The 15267-nt window shown below is 44.6% G+C and overlaps 1 protein-coding gene across 1 annotated transcript in view; it reads right to left on the reverse strand.

Moving 5' to 3' along the window:
- The window catches only part of prkx (protein kinase X-linked), a 34972-nt gene that overhangs the window by 1974 nt on the left and 17731 nt on the right, over positions 1 to 15267 (reverse strand). Inside the window, exons 4-5 of the mRNA XM_015957810.3 lie at positions 12144 to 12263; positions 10107 to 10202 (exon numbers count right to left, since the gene is read on the reverse strand). Of these exons, the coding sequence (XP_015813296.1) occupies positions 10107 to 10202; positions 12144 to 12263 (216 nt within the window). The remainder of the gene's footprint in view (positions 1 to 10106; positions 10203 to 12143; positions 12264 to 15267) is intronic.

The following is a 15267-nucleotide window of genomic DNA, read 5'->3' on the forward strand; positions in this document are numbered from 1 at the left end:
TGGTGCTCCTGCAGCCTCTCAAGAGTTCCTGCTGCTCTAAACATTAAAATAATTATTTCATTTTCTGTTCCTCACTTCTGATGACCTTCAATGGTGTCTGTTTGTTGCAACAGCAGGTACAAAAACTAACTTGTTTTTATTTGACAATTTTTCTGTCCTGTCTGTTTATTATCTTCCTGCATCTCCTCTCAATCCTAAAGAAAAACTGCTACATGGGTTCATATATTTTCACCTTATGAGTTACCTTTGAACTGCAGTTCTAAAAGATCCACCAACTGCAAAACAGCGGAGTGCGCGCCGGCCGCACAGGTGAGGTGCATCACCGGAGGACAAAACAGGTGATGCGCCCCACTCCACAGCAGCGAAACGCATCGGGCACAAATAAAAGACGGAAAACATAAAAGGAAATGAGCCGACATAAACGATCGCATGTTAAATTAGTTTTTGAGGTGGCGACACCTAATTTGATAATGTTACTGTGGCCGTGCTCAGGACGCAGATGTCTGGAGCACGTTGTCACGACTGCCAGCCTGAAGAGGGGAAAAGCAGCCAGGATCGTCCAGCTCTGGTGATTGACTAGACACCGCCCCTCCTCCTCCTCCTCTCTTCCAGGCTGCTGAGGAGCACAGCTGAGCTGAATCCTCCTGATGAGCCACACTCAGGATAAAAAGGCTGTGCCTTCAGTAGTCTGGGAGGCAGCAGTGCAGGGGTTCTGCTGGCCTCCAGGCCTCATTTTGTTTTCAACTCCTTCGAGTAGAAGAGTTTTAACTTTTATAGTTTTAACTCTGAGTGATCCAGAGGGATCGTTTTAAAGGTTAACTCTGTGATACAATTTTATTGACTTCGTTTTTAAAACACCTTCTGTTCCGGTAAAACTTTTAACATAAGTTTTAACCAGGTGTTTTACGTCAATGAATTGTTTTAGAACTTTTATCAACTTTGTGGATTTAGAAACACCTTCGGTTTTGGTGAAACTTTTAATAAGTTTTAACCAGGTGTTTTTAATGTTGGTAACTGCTCTTTTAATGTTAACCTTTTTGAGAGTATTTTTGTTTAGCATTATCTTAATAATGCTCGCCATCTGTTTGCTTGTGTTTTAATACCTTTTGTACGAATAAACCCATTTTAAACTCCTCGCCAGTTCTTATGTTACCCCCATCCTTCACATTTTTACTATCTCATGTCGGGGACGTAACACGCGTCAACGATCAGAGCTTTGCATGCGCAAACTGGTTAAAGTTAGGATGGGGGTGAGGGGAAGGTTAAATTGCAAGAGGGTAAAGGTCACAATTCGGTCAAATGTCAGTTTTACGGTGGGCATCAGATACCGACGCTCTGGCACAGCGCGTTGCCTCCCGACGCGCAGGGGCTCGTCGCCTGCTGTCTTTTCCGAGGACTGCATCTTGTCGGTCGTTATCACGTGACAGCGACTAGTCTATGAAAGGCCTAAAAAGTCACTACAGAGCAGTGAAGTCGACTAGTCGATACAATCCCTACCTCATTCTAAGCAAGCATGTGGCGACAGTGGAGAGGAAACTCCCCTTTATAGCAGCATAACTACAGAGATACCTGGATAACCTAGCCTTTTAGATGGATGCATGTTGGAGGCAGGGCAAGGGAGAGCTGTAGTTACAGACTGTATTCCCCATTGTACACTCTACCTCCTTCTACCACTCGTCCAAACCTGGGCTAACATTAGAATTTAACCATAGGCCCCATCAAAAAATGTTTTAAGCCTAGTCTAAAATAAGAAAATGTGTCTACCTCAAGGACTAAAGCTGGGAGCTGGTTCCACAATAAAGGAGCCTGATAGCTAAAGGATCTGCCTCCCATCCTATTTTTAGATATTCTAGGAACTACTAGTAAACCTGCAATCCGTCATGTCTGTCATGAAGTCTTCAGTCATGAAGAGAGAGGCAACAGGATGGGATGGGAGAAACCACTGAACTGGAAGTTTGGGATTTTTGTTTTCAAAAGCAACTTTCAGTAAATGTGAACTCGTTTCGGTTTGCCCATTTTTAGGTCGTTTATTGCCATTTGAGGGTTTTTTTCTTTGACAAATTGGAGGAAAACCAAAACAGAGTTAAACTGGTGCAGAAAACTGGTCTGAACCAGCTAAACTGGTCTTCACTTTACAGAAATGTTTTCAATCAGGGGTATTTAAACTTTTCAAGGAAAGAGACAAAATGGTAAAGCCAAAAACATGATTTTGTTCATTAAAAAAAGCAAAACCTAATGGTGTACTTGTAAACTTAGTGAGAATAATCATCATCAGTCATCTGTATTGGTCGCTCAAAGACACAGAGCTGTTCTCTGGAGGAAACATCCTGTAAAACGATGGAGAGGACATCTGTCAGGAATAGAACTTGGAGGAAACACTTCAGGCCACAACTGTAGACAAACTGTGGGCCCATTGCTGGACTATTGGAGACAAATTGTGTAAAGTGTTTACCAGAGAGTTTCCAGAATGTTTGTAATGGATTCGGTTCAATCTTGCACGTCTCACTTCTTTGTTACAAGATGCAAAACTATTTTCTCCAGTCAGGGTGTTTGCGGGTGTGTGGAACCCATGTGGGTTTAGTTTCTGAGTCAGTAGGTGCATTAACAAGAAAGGACTTTAGGAGGAACTGAAAACCAGTGAAACACAGCTGAGACTAACTGGAGACAAAGGCACAGGTGAAATATCACTGGAGACATAATAAAGACACTCTGCCAGGATGTGGTGCTAAAGTTTCCACCCATCTAGACACTGGTCTCCAGTCATCCCATGGAGGTTCAGAGTCTTCTGTCCTCGCGGGAACCAAACCAGGTCTGTCACCATATAAAGAGCACTGAGAGTAAAGCTCCAGTTCAGCTCGTTACCATGTCAACACGTCAGTAACAAAGCTGCTAATGGTAGCAGGGCTTAATGCTCTGACCTACAAGGCTTTTCCTGCTGGAGTCGGTCTGTCTGTCAGCCTGTGTGATGATGCTCTGCTGTGAGAGAGGCAGCAAGCTGCCAGCTGCCTCTGGAAGGCCCTATAATGCTTGATGGATGTGTGTGTGTGTGTGTGTGTGGGTTTGAGATGAAGAAGTGTGGAAATGTGATAAAAGTGAAATGTGAAAAATCCTTTGCTGGTTGGAAGATAGATGTCAGAAAGGCTGAGAGTAGTCACACACACACACACACACACACACACACACACACACACACACACACACACACACCCCTAGCATTTGTTGTGAGGACCGTCATTGACTTCCATTCATTTTGGTGACTGGATTGTGCCTATCTCTAACCTGTCTATTCCTAATCCTAGCCCAACTAAAACTTAATCCACACCATCCCTCTGAAACTAACGAGTAGAGCCTTGTAGCAAAATGAGGAACAGCAGCATTTCCTCACTTTGGTACAAATGTCCTCAGTTTGCAGGTAAAAAGCTTTTCATTGGTCCTCATTTTGATATATAGGTGAGTACACACACACAGAGAGACAGAGAGAGAGAGACAGAGAGACAGAGAGACAGAGAGAGAGAGAGAGAGAGAGAGAGAGAGAGAGAGAGAGAGAGAGAGAGAGAGAGAGAGAGAGAGAGAGAGAGAGAGAGAGAGAGAGAGAGAGAGAGAGAGAGAGAGAGAGAGCTCCTGTAATCTGAGATATTGCTGCACCCTGGTTTAATGGCTGGGTTGTGTGTGTGTGTGTAGCAGGAAAACATGTGTCATTAGTCCAGAGCTCCTCGTTAGCTGCAGGAAACTGTTAAAGAGGTGTTGTGGTAGACCTGGACCTTCATAACCAATGACTTATGTGGATTTCTGACTAAAGGACAGCGAACGATCAAACCAAGAAAACCACATGTTGCAAATTCAAGATTCAAGATAATTTGTTGTCACTGTACAACAAAATCGACTTTGTGCTCACTGAAGACAGCTCGCGTAGTAAAATGTAAGTAAAATAAAATAACACGGTTAAAATGGATGTCATGCTCTCTCTCTCACATGCACACAAACAAGCATGCACGCACGCACACACACACACACACGCACACGCACACACACACATAGCCAGTATAAGGTGCACTGCAAAATAATGTAAAAGTATAAATGTAAACATGGTAATAAGACAAATCCAAACTAGAAACTGAGATATAAAGTAAGCATAATATAAGTGTAAACAGTCACATGTTGAGGCTGGATGAACCAGCTAAATGTAAAGGTGCTGCAGTGATCCAATCACTGTTAAGCCTGGTTTATGCTTCTCCGTCAGCTCCGCAAGGGACAGACACGCACGGATTGACGGAAGCGTTTTGCTCTCATACTTCTCCGTCTCCTGGAGAGTGTTGCAAAGCAATTGCCCGGCAGGACAACAGAGGGCTTAGCGCTGTTCTGTGGTATCCTGTCATGTATCAGTCCAAGATAGTGTGTTTATATTGTGTTTTTTGTGTATATAAGAGACTTTTAACACGGACATATTTGTCTCTCATTCTCCCACCGCTTCATGCGCTCCCCACCTCTAAACCCACGTTTCCTGTAATTTCCATCCACAAATAAAACGCTTGCTGTGTATCTTTTCACTCCTCCAGTCACGGGAGGATGAAATGTTCATATTTTTAGTTTTTTCGCGAGGTATTCTTCAAGCTTCTCCGTGTCTGCCGCTAGTTAAACTCAGCTCTCTTTGCAATGGCGGCGCTGTAAACAACAGCGGCATCCTGACCAATCACAAGCTTGCGTAATCCGTTTCGTTCGACGAATGTTTAAAAAAGTGGGCTCGACTCCGTACGTACTTGCATGCCTGCCGAATCCCTACGCAAGGACGGATAATGGCGTTGCGTGTGCTCCGCACTGACGCAGACGGAGAAGCATAAATCAGGCTTTAGTGTGACCTCAGATTAATCACGCACTCTTCTCTTGACATGCCTCCATTTGATGTAAATAGATGCTAATGTGTCCTAAAATCATACTGATGAAACACTTTACAGAAGCTGAAGACACATTGTGTCCTCTGGATCAGCAGTTCTGACCATCAACACATAAAAAGAATTTACATACCCCACCCATTGCTCTGTGGGGGGCAGGTTTGAAGCCAAATGGGAGGTTCCCACCACCGCCATTTTTGATGTGTTCAAAAATGGAAAAAGAGATGGAGCTGAGAGTGGGGCTGTCACGGTTGGAACAGGGTTGTTAGAAGCAATTGAACTGATGTAGCTACTAGCTAACCAAAGAAGAGGCTATGCTCTGCCTTGGTCGGAGATCACCGGGAGATTAGCTACATGCTAACAAATTCAATTCAAATATACTTTATTACTCCCAGAGGGAAATTAGAGTTTCAGTACACACAATTCTGAGATCAGACATACATACATAGACACATGACAAGAATTGGTGACTGTGGTCATTCGCAACCCGAGTCGCACTACCGTAATAGATCAAGAGGGTTTATATGAGGATAGAGTCACGGGGAGGGAAAAAAAAGGCACTTCAGAGTTACCCTCCACAGAGAGGACAGCTTTGCTATGCAAAAAAACACCTCAGACAGATACGCTCACAGACGTCAGACATTACACAACATAAGTGTCCACTAGGTGGGGCGGTAGGGTTGGGACTCTCCTCACATCAGTGCTTGCAGCCACATGGGGCAGCGCTCATCACCTCCGTTTGGACAGGGGAGGGCAATAATGGGTTAGAGGGTACATTGTCTCCTAGATACGGTTCCACAGCCTTCACCGGTCACAGTCCCGCCCAGGCTGGGATAGGGAGAAAGAGTTTCCATAGCGATGGCAGCATTCCACATTTCTTCTGATGGGGGAGCTATCACTTCAGCCTCACAGGCTCCAAGGGCACCAGAGTCAGATAAAAATTGTTTTGGGGACCGACAGAGATAATTTCCTCTCTGCCTTAGTGTTCTGTTGGTCTTCAACCCCTCTAGATCCAATAATAGTGTAATTAATCTATCCCAATTCGTGCCGATCCATCCACTCACTCCTTGACGGTATCCACCTTTTGTGCCAGAGCCTGAATCTCAGCCAAAGTTCCAAGCTTACGACTCATCTTGACAATTGTATGAGTTGGTGTGTTCACAGTAGGGCCCGACCGATGTGCTTTTTTAGGACCAATACCCATATAAAACTTTTAACAAAGGCTGCTAGCCCATATAATGGCCGATATATCTCCCTCACAAAAAAAGAAATAAAAATGTTCTTAAGATTAAACCCTTCATTCTCTGCCTTTTTGATGCACACTTATTTCTCTATTACACACCAAAGAACTGTCTCAATAACTGACTAAGGTTTCCAAGTAATACAAATAAGATTTATTTTGCAGATCTCAAACAACAGAACACACAATCTCAGTCAAATCTAACATTCACGTTTTTTGTTTTCTGAGTCTGTGGAAGTTAACTTAACTTGGTGAACTTATTCACCCTGGACAGGAAATAATAGCACAAACATAAATCACCAGATAGATCTTTAGTGAAGTAGGCCCACACCTTACTATGACCCTTTTTCCATCTGTAATAAAATAATCAGCATAAAAGTACAGTTATATATCTGATGATACTAAGACAGAGTAAAATACATTAAATGTGGCATTTTTAATACGTAAAGTTTAAAAATGATCATGTACGTAAATGATATCAGACATTGTGGCTCAAAACAAATGGCTCTGTTTTTGTTTGGTTCCCCAGCTGTTAAGGTTTTCTCTTTTAGTATTCAAGTCTTTTTTTTTCCTTCCACTGAATTTTCTACTCCGTTTGTTGTCAGGTTTTTATCTAGTTATTCTTCCCCTTTTAGGTTTCTTCTTCTTTTAAATTATTTTCATTTATAGTTCCTCCCATGTTCCCCTGCTGTACTCTGCTCCCACTCACTGCTCCTCCTCATAACTAGTCCTCTGTCATCTCTCACTCCTCAGTGCATACGGTTCCGTTTCAGTCATACTCTGCTGGTTTCAGCGTCCTAGCTACCGGTTTCCATTTCTGTCACCTGATTTTTGGCATTAAAATACTTTTGAGTTTTACACATTTGTGTTTTGGATCCTTTCCAAAGCCGACAGTATTAGGAAAATAAAAACTAAGATACGTTAAATGACTAGTATGTGGCAATATATAAGCCTTCTGTAAAATATAAGGCTGAAAAAATACAATAGATTTATTCTATTATAGAGATGAATGTTTATTTTCTCAACGTATTACTGTCCCTCGTCCTCTCCCTAGATGGGAGAGACTCCCTGCTATCACAGCGCTTCATTGTTTAGCCTGGTAAACTGCACAACCAGAAGGCTTTGGTCACTGGACCTCAGGTACCTGCTGGGGTGTAGTGACTGAGAAGATCAACAATGTATGGTGGTGCTTGTCCATGTAAGGCACTAAAGACCGTCTCATTTAGCAAACATTGCATTGAATCCTTACTAAAACCGTACTTAAGCTCAGCAAAAAAAATGTACTCACGCCAAGCAGGTTTGTGATCTACCAAACATGGAGTATGCACAGCTGCACACAATCTCCGCTTCATAAATCAGAAACTATATAGAAAGGTTCTCAGCTGCTTTTTAGTCACATCCCGCCCTCACCACGCCCACTTACTGCCATAAGCAGTCAATGCAAAGTGCCTTGTGGATCTCATGCATGTACATAAGCTGGCTTGTTGCAGCGCTCCGCCAATGACGATGGGGACCATAGATCAAGGAAGATCAAGGAAGCACAGTTACACAGAAGCAGAAATTCAGGTACTTGTGCGTGAGGTGGAGAAATGAAAGGAAGTGCTTTTGCAAAACAAATAAGAGAAAATCCACGGAGTGCCACAGCGTTGCTGAAGCCGTCAATGTTGTGAATTCTTCAGAGAGATCTGTGGCAGATATAAAAAAAATGATCCGATCAGGATTCGATCCCCAGACTTCCGGGTGAGAGTCATGCGTGCTAACCAGTCAGCCAAATGGAGATCACCCTTGTCCACCTAGCCAGGGTGCATCATTAATAAGGTCACAGTGACAGGACACACACTGTCACAGACGCATGACATTCTGTCTCAATCTGCCCCCTGCTGATATTCTGCATTCCGTATTCTGCACTTCAGGCTGTGTGTGTGTGTGTGTGTGTGTGTGTGTGTGTGTGTGTGTGTGTGTGTGTGTGTGTGTGTGTGTGTGTGTGTGTGTGTGTGTGCGTGCGTGCGTGCGGTCTTGTTCTGTGTGAAAACGAAGCAGTACAAGTGATAATGCTGCAGGATTTCATAATATCATCCTTCTCAGCAGCAGCACTGCAGGTGCTCCTCATGTCCAACATGTGTGTACGCCAGGTCCTTAGTCAACTTAAAGTTGTGCACATTGTTCCTCTAAGTTTTCTTTCATAAATCCCAAAGTTTGAGTGGAAAGTTGTTTACGCAGTTTTCTGACCCCATTTTGTGCGTAAGCAAGCTTGATAAATGAGGCCCCAGAACCAGGATCTGTAAATGAACCCTGATGCTGACTGGCAGCCAGTGAAGCTGGAGGAGAAGCGGGGTGATGTGGGTGTGTTTGGAGGACTTGGTCAGAAGCCAAGCACAGGTATTCTGAACCACCTGTAGACGGTTCAGGGAGGTTCTGCTCAGACACGTGAAAAGAGAGTTACAGTAGTCTAAGCGTGAGGAGATGAAGGTGTGGATGACTGTCTCAAGTTCAGAGCGGGACAGAATGGGACTCAGCTTTGCAATGTTCCTGAGATGGAAGAAGGAAGACTGAACAAGAGAACTGACATGAGAATCCAGGGTGAGAGCTGGGTCAAAGGTCACGCCAAGATTCCTGACAGAAGGTTTGGTGTGAGAAGCAAGCTGACCAAGAGTGTCTCTGACTTTGGGAACCAGCTTGTCTGGGGCACAGATGAGGATCTCAGTCTTATCTTCATTCAGCTGTAGAAAGCTCCCAGCCATCCAGGTTTTGATAGAGTCTAAGCAGGTGTGTAACAGCTGCAGCTTAGACATCTCATGGGGCTTAAAGGAGATGTACAGTTGGATGTCATCTGCAAAAAGGTGGTAGGAGATTCCTTTGAAGGAGCTCAGGATGTGCTGAAGAGGAAGCAGATAAAGGAGGAAGAGTAAAGGCCCCAGCACAGAACCTTGTGGGACACTATGCGTGAGGAAAGTGGTAGAGGAACTAAACTTGGTGATGACCACAGAGAAGGAAGGCTCAGACAGATATGAGGGGAACCACTCCAGAGAAAATTCTGATAGGCCTACCCATTTTCTCTGCCTCTCCAGTAGCAGGTGATGGTCAACAGTGTCGAAGGCTGCAGTCGGGTCCAGCAGTAAACTAGATCTATTAAACCTAACATGGATTTTTTAACTAGGCTGTAAATGTGTTTATTTCTGCTGTGAAAATGGCATTTTTAACATGGGAGTCAATGAGGTCACTTCAGCTGCCAGCCCCTAGTGGTTGATGGTGGAACTACAATTTTTGCCACTTCCTTGTAAGCTTCATAACATTCAGACCTCCTTGGCTCTGACTTGTGAGAACGTCTCAGAAATACCAGCTCAGTGGTTCCAACTGAGAGACTTGTCACCAGAGTGTCTCCAGCTGGTCTCAACCAGACCCAGTCACATCCTTGTTTATCGCAGCTCCACCCTTAAGCTGCTCGCTCTAACTGCTAATCTAAAGGTTTACAAATGCTTGTCAGAAACTGATTCACTTAAACTTCCTGAAAAGCTTTGTTCCTGATCCAGATGTTAGACTGATCCATGGAATAAATCAGGTGAGAAGGATGATCTACTCTGAACAGGGTTTAATTTGTAGAGAAACACAAACATCCTCCCTAGTGAACTTTGACTTTAAACTCCAGAAACACACAGTTCTGTTTTCATTTCCACTCATACGAGGGTTAATGCATCAGATGATGTGACTGAGGAGGATCAGAGAAGGATCGGTGGCTGGAGATGTTCATATTACCCAATTAATCAGAGGAGTAACAAAGATATCTGGGATGTGAAATCAATGCAATCTATCACCACACAGTTATCTGGGCTCAAAACAACCACTGACATTCATCATACGCTGGAGAGATGGAGCTTTCTGTTTTACTGACGGACCGATCTGCTCCCAGATGATTACAGACCTGCTTTATTTACACCGATACCGAACAAAAGCCCGCTCCTAACTGATCAATGACTTACTTCACGTAGAAATCCAGATGGCGTGGGAATTCCAGCTTTCCAGAGAGAATCTTCTGGTATATTCCAAATGGGTTGTCGTCATAGAAAGGTGGATACCTGAGGACAGAAAGGAGATTCATCTGGAGCTGGAACAGAGAGTCCAGTCAGGAACAGAAACCAACCTTTTCCAAATGTTTTGAGATAAAGGGCAATTTAGAGAAGTTGCCTAGAATTTAAGCGACTAAAGAGATCCTGGTCTGACCAGAACCTGGTCTCCATGGTAATGATCTGATGGGAGCAGAAGAGTGTGCTCTATTGGAACCAATAAAGTCGGTGTTTTTATTGGAGGTGATAACAAGAAATAAAAATCAGCTGCAGACAGCAGCTTTTGTTCACAGCTCTCTGACCATCTTCTCAGTGTGTGTGTGTGTGTGTGTGTGTGTGTGTGTGTGTGTGTGTGTGTGTGTGTGTGTGTGTGTGTGTGTGTGTGTGTGCGTGTGTGTGTGCTCCTGCTGAATGCTTCTCTCCCCTTCCTCCCTCTGCTCTGGACAAGTCATTATCCACAAATTACATAATGGCACCAGGCTCTAAACACATCACACACACACACACTAGACAGGTGCATAATGGCAACAGCTTGCCACACACTGCCAGAGGGTGGGGGATGTATCCTGTCGCGGAGAGCATGTGTGTGTGTGTGTGTTTTCTCTTCCCTGATGCTGTGATGTCTGTAGAAAGTGTGTGAGAGTGGAGGAATGTGTGAAAGCTGACGAGATGGAAAGCTGCTCTGACATTATTTGATGCTTTAACAGCCGTCAGAAGCAAAAACAGCAAGCAGGTCAGAGGATTTGACCCTGTTATCATGTGTGATGTCATACAGGAAGCTTCGGACCATAAGTCTGTTTGTGATGTGACTAAATGTCAGCTGCTGTCTAAAATACAGGTTTATGGGAGGAGAGGACCAACTCCAACTGATGATCAGACAAACAAATTCACCACTTTGTCCAGTTTAAAATAAACGAGGAGTTCTTCACGGTTCTGCGTTTGGTTCTAAACAACTCTAATAAATAGGATGTGAGAACATCCACGGCACAGCATCCACACATCTTTCAGTGTTTTCCTTCAGGGTTCCCCACAGAGAATCCTCTGGCTCCATCTATCCCCTCCCCCTACTTTCTCTACTGACCCGACCAATCAGCTTCATCTCCTCTTTGGCCTTCCTCTCAGCCGACCTGGTAGCTCCAACCTCAGCATCCTTCTGCAGAGGTTTTCAATATCCTTCTACGTTTCCATATAATCTCAGTCTGACCTCATCTCCAAAACGGCTAACCGTATAGTTACTCACTCATTCACACCTACACCTAGTGGATAACACCAGAACATCCCAGCATCATCACCACAACATCTGATTTAGGCAGACTAGACAGATAGGAGACGAGACGCTTTCAGTCAGTAGAGACTGGTGACTTGTGGACGTGTCTACCCTCAAGTAAATTATATCACACCTAATCAAACACAGTCTTATCCCTGGAAGGAAGTCTTGATCCAAGTTTCTCTAGAGTCTCTGCTTCTAGCTGAGGACAGGGAGCAACCAACATGAGTTCTCTAAAGTTAAAGTTAGAGAACACACAAACCCTCGGTTCATAGTCGGTGTAGAGGAAGGTAAAGATGTAGTAAACTCTAACTAAACTGAACAGAAACGATTCCCGGATCCAGATGTTTCTGTTTGAAGATCTGATGAGATCAGATGAGTGATGCTGATTTAATATTAATCGGAGTGAAATGGACGGATCAAAAAGATGAAAACATCAAAAATCTACCTTATAAATAAACAATCAAGGGTCTTTATATAAACTCCTGAAAAGCATCAGTCCACTACGCAGTGCTGTTGGTTCACTATGACCCATCTAGGCTAGATATTCTCCAGAACCAGAGCGGATCCAGATGTTCTCCACTGGTCTCTGACCAATGGGAAGCCTGAAAGACTGGCAGAAGTGGTTCTGGTGGAGCGGAGCGCCCCCTGGTGTTAGAGGGGTCCTCAGATTGTGTAGGACTTACCCAGCCAGCATCTCAAAGACCAGGATTCCCAGAGCCCACCAGTCCACCGCTCGGCCGTGACCTTTGCTCTGAATGACCTCAGGAGCCAGGTACTCTGGAGTTCCACACAGGGTCCAGGTCCTGCGGACCACACAGAGAACACCATGTTATTAAGAGTCCATAGTTTACCAGTAACTCCAGTTCCAGGATGTCTCCATCATACAGCTGCATCCTGAAACATCTCCTACAGAAAACGATCCACATCCTTCACCGTGGCTGTTCTGTTGTCTCAGTATGACGCCAAAACCCAAACTGGTTCCATGAAGGTGGCTCTGGTAGTCGGCACAAGGCTCCACACATGAGCAGTGTGAGAGAAGAACCCATAAAGCTCCAGCCCTCATCATGTTTACATACAGAACAGTAAGTGTCTGAAGAAGAGCTTGATTCATGTTCTGGTTCTGCTAGAACCTGCTGCTCATGAGTGAGCAGAGCTGAAACCTCTCAGCTGCAGCTCAGGGTGACCTCATAAGAGCTGATAAAGGGCAGCGGGGAAACACGACAGCCCTGGGTAAAAGAATCCATCAGAACCGCCAGACCCAGTTCTGTCACCTCCTGTAGTTATAGAACTAGAGGTGTGTGAGGATGATGAGGAACACACCCACCCACCCACCCACACACACACACACACACCTGCAGATCACAGACTAATTAGGAGGAGGTCCAGAGTGAACAGTGACAGCAGCAGGTTAAAACATACAGCCTGGTTCTGGTTCTGTCTCCCTGCTGTCATAAACAGACGTGTGCAGCTCCTGGTGGCGTGTTGAAGAGCACTTGGCCCACAGCCAGCCCTTCATCAGCTGCCACTGTATCACCTGGATAATGACCTGTTGGCCAGTTGCCACGGGGACAGTAATTTGTATGGAAATACGGGGGGGGGGGACTGCTGCTGATGTAACAGGGAGTGAAGTGTGGGGTTGGTTGGGCTGGAACCAGACACGTGTGTTAGAGGTCTGCCAGCAGGGGGCACTGTGGTACTGCTACAGACCAGCATCCTGGATCAACCGTAAGTCTGACGTTTCCATTCATACAAGTGGGTCAGTGAGGTTTTATCCTGTCTGACCGGCTCCATTAATGTAAAATGGTGACTTTATATTGTATCTATCTGGAGCCATAGATCATTATTACACTAATGAACCAGACAGCAGTGGAGACAACATTTCATAGATGTGTTTTGGAGCTGCCTGTGGGAAAAAAAACCTGCAAAGAAACTAAACCTTTTCAGGTGCTGTGAGAAATTCTGTTCCCCTGAAATATTCTGTTGCACTTCAAGCTATCTTCACAACATTTGTGATGGACTTTCACAAGAATTAATGTAATGTAATGTAATAACGTCATGCTTGTGATGGTTTTTTATCCACATGTCCTCCTAAAAACAATAAAAAGGTACAGTAAAACATTCTTGTTCACTCTTTTGTAGCAAGCTTATTTATCATTTTTGAAAGTTATGTAAAAAGATGTCATGTTTCATTCGAGGTTGTTTAGTCCTCGTAATGGACAATAAGCTCCGTGACTGTGGAAAGATTTGCTCTTGACTGCCTAAAGAAAATAGAATATTTCAGGGGAACATTTATTCTCACGTGCATGAGAGCAGCTTTGTAAACATGCTTACTACCAGCTACTGATGGATGGATGGATGGATGGATGGATGGATGACAGACAGACAGACAGACAGACAGACAGACAGACAGACAGACAGACAGACAGACAGACAGACAGACAGACAGACAGACAGACAGACAGACAGACAGACAGACAGACAGACAGACAGAAAGAAAGAAAGAAAGAAAGAAAGAAAGAAAGAAAGAAAGAAAGAAAGAAAGAAAGAAAATCTTTTATAGAGTGATCACTGGCAGCGCCATGGCTAGCGGAGGGTTAGCAAAATAGGGACACTGTGGAGATTAATGGGCCATTCCCATCTGTACCGGGTCGGCCCGGGCCGGGTAGCCTCAGTCGGCCCCAGCCTGGCCCGGTTGATTCCACACATCCTTGCCTTAAGCCCATGTGGGCTGATTCTACCCACCAATCAGAGGCTTGCTCTAAAGGAAGGTGTGAATTTGCTGTCAGCAGTGGGTGTGTTGGCCCTGGTCGGCCTGAAGCAGACCCCCTCGAGAAGAGGGCTGAGAATGAGCCTTGGTTGGCCCGGAAAAATACCAGGCCACCCAGATATGTAAACAACCTACGCTACCCGGCCCGGGCTGACCCGGTACAGATGGGAATGGCCCATAAGTAAGCAATGCTGACTTAGCCACCAGCTAATCGGGGACATTAGACATTAGACGCACAAAAGAGAGGAGAATCGAGTTGAAGGACTTTGGAACGGACACGTTGGGACTGGATCGGGAGTTCTGGAACGAAGGAAAGACGAACGAGCAACTTGAGGTGATATAGGGAGTCGGGGGGATACCTCTTGGAGGCTGGTGTCCGGCTAATAGTGGGCCAGAATCTTAACATCTACATATACACTAGGAAGCATTTATACGTATATGCTTCCTAGTGTTTGGACATGATGACGAAATGGCAAATTTGACATGTATTTCGATTTTATTCTTTGTTATTACAAGTACAGCAATGGTGTAGCTAGTCTCTTCTTCTTTTTAGTTGAATTAGCAGACTCCATGCTTCCAGGGCACACTGCTGCCCTCTGCTGCTGCTACTACTACTACTACTACTACTACTACTAAACTTTATTTATATAGCGCCTTCACATGGTCCAAATAAACATAAAAAATAAAAACATATAAAACCGTTTAAAAACCCACAAAAACATGTAGATAAAATCTAGGTGGGGCAGCAAAAAAGTGCTAAGCCATCCGTTAACGAGACTCTTCTTGGTTAAAAGCTAAAGAATAAAAGTGTTTTCAGCTGGCTCTTAAACTTGGCGAGCGTGGTGGCCTGTTTACCACCTGTAGGTAGCTCATTCCAGAGCCTCGGCCCCAGCACCGAGAACGCACGACCCCCTCGAGATTGTAGTCTGTGTTTAGGAACAATCAACAGTCCTTGCTGTGCTGACCGAAGGTTCCTTGAGGGAACATAAGGATGGATCAGATCCGATAGGTGTCGTGGAGCCAACTCATGTAAACATTTA

This window comes from Nothobranchius furzeri, chromosome 3 (genome assembly GCF_043380555.1).
Source record: "Nothobranchius furzeri strain GRZ-AD chromosome 3, NfurGRZ-RIMD1, whole genome shotgun sequence".
Lineage (NCBI taxonomy): Eukaryota > Metazoa > Chordata > Actinopteri > Cyprinodontiformes > Nothobranchiidae > Nothobranchius > Nothobranchius furzeri.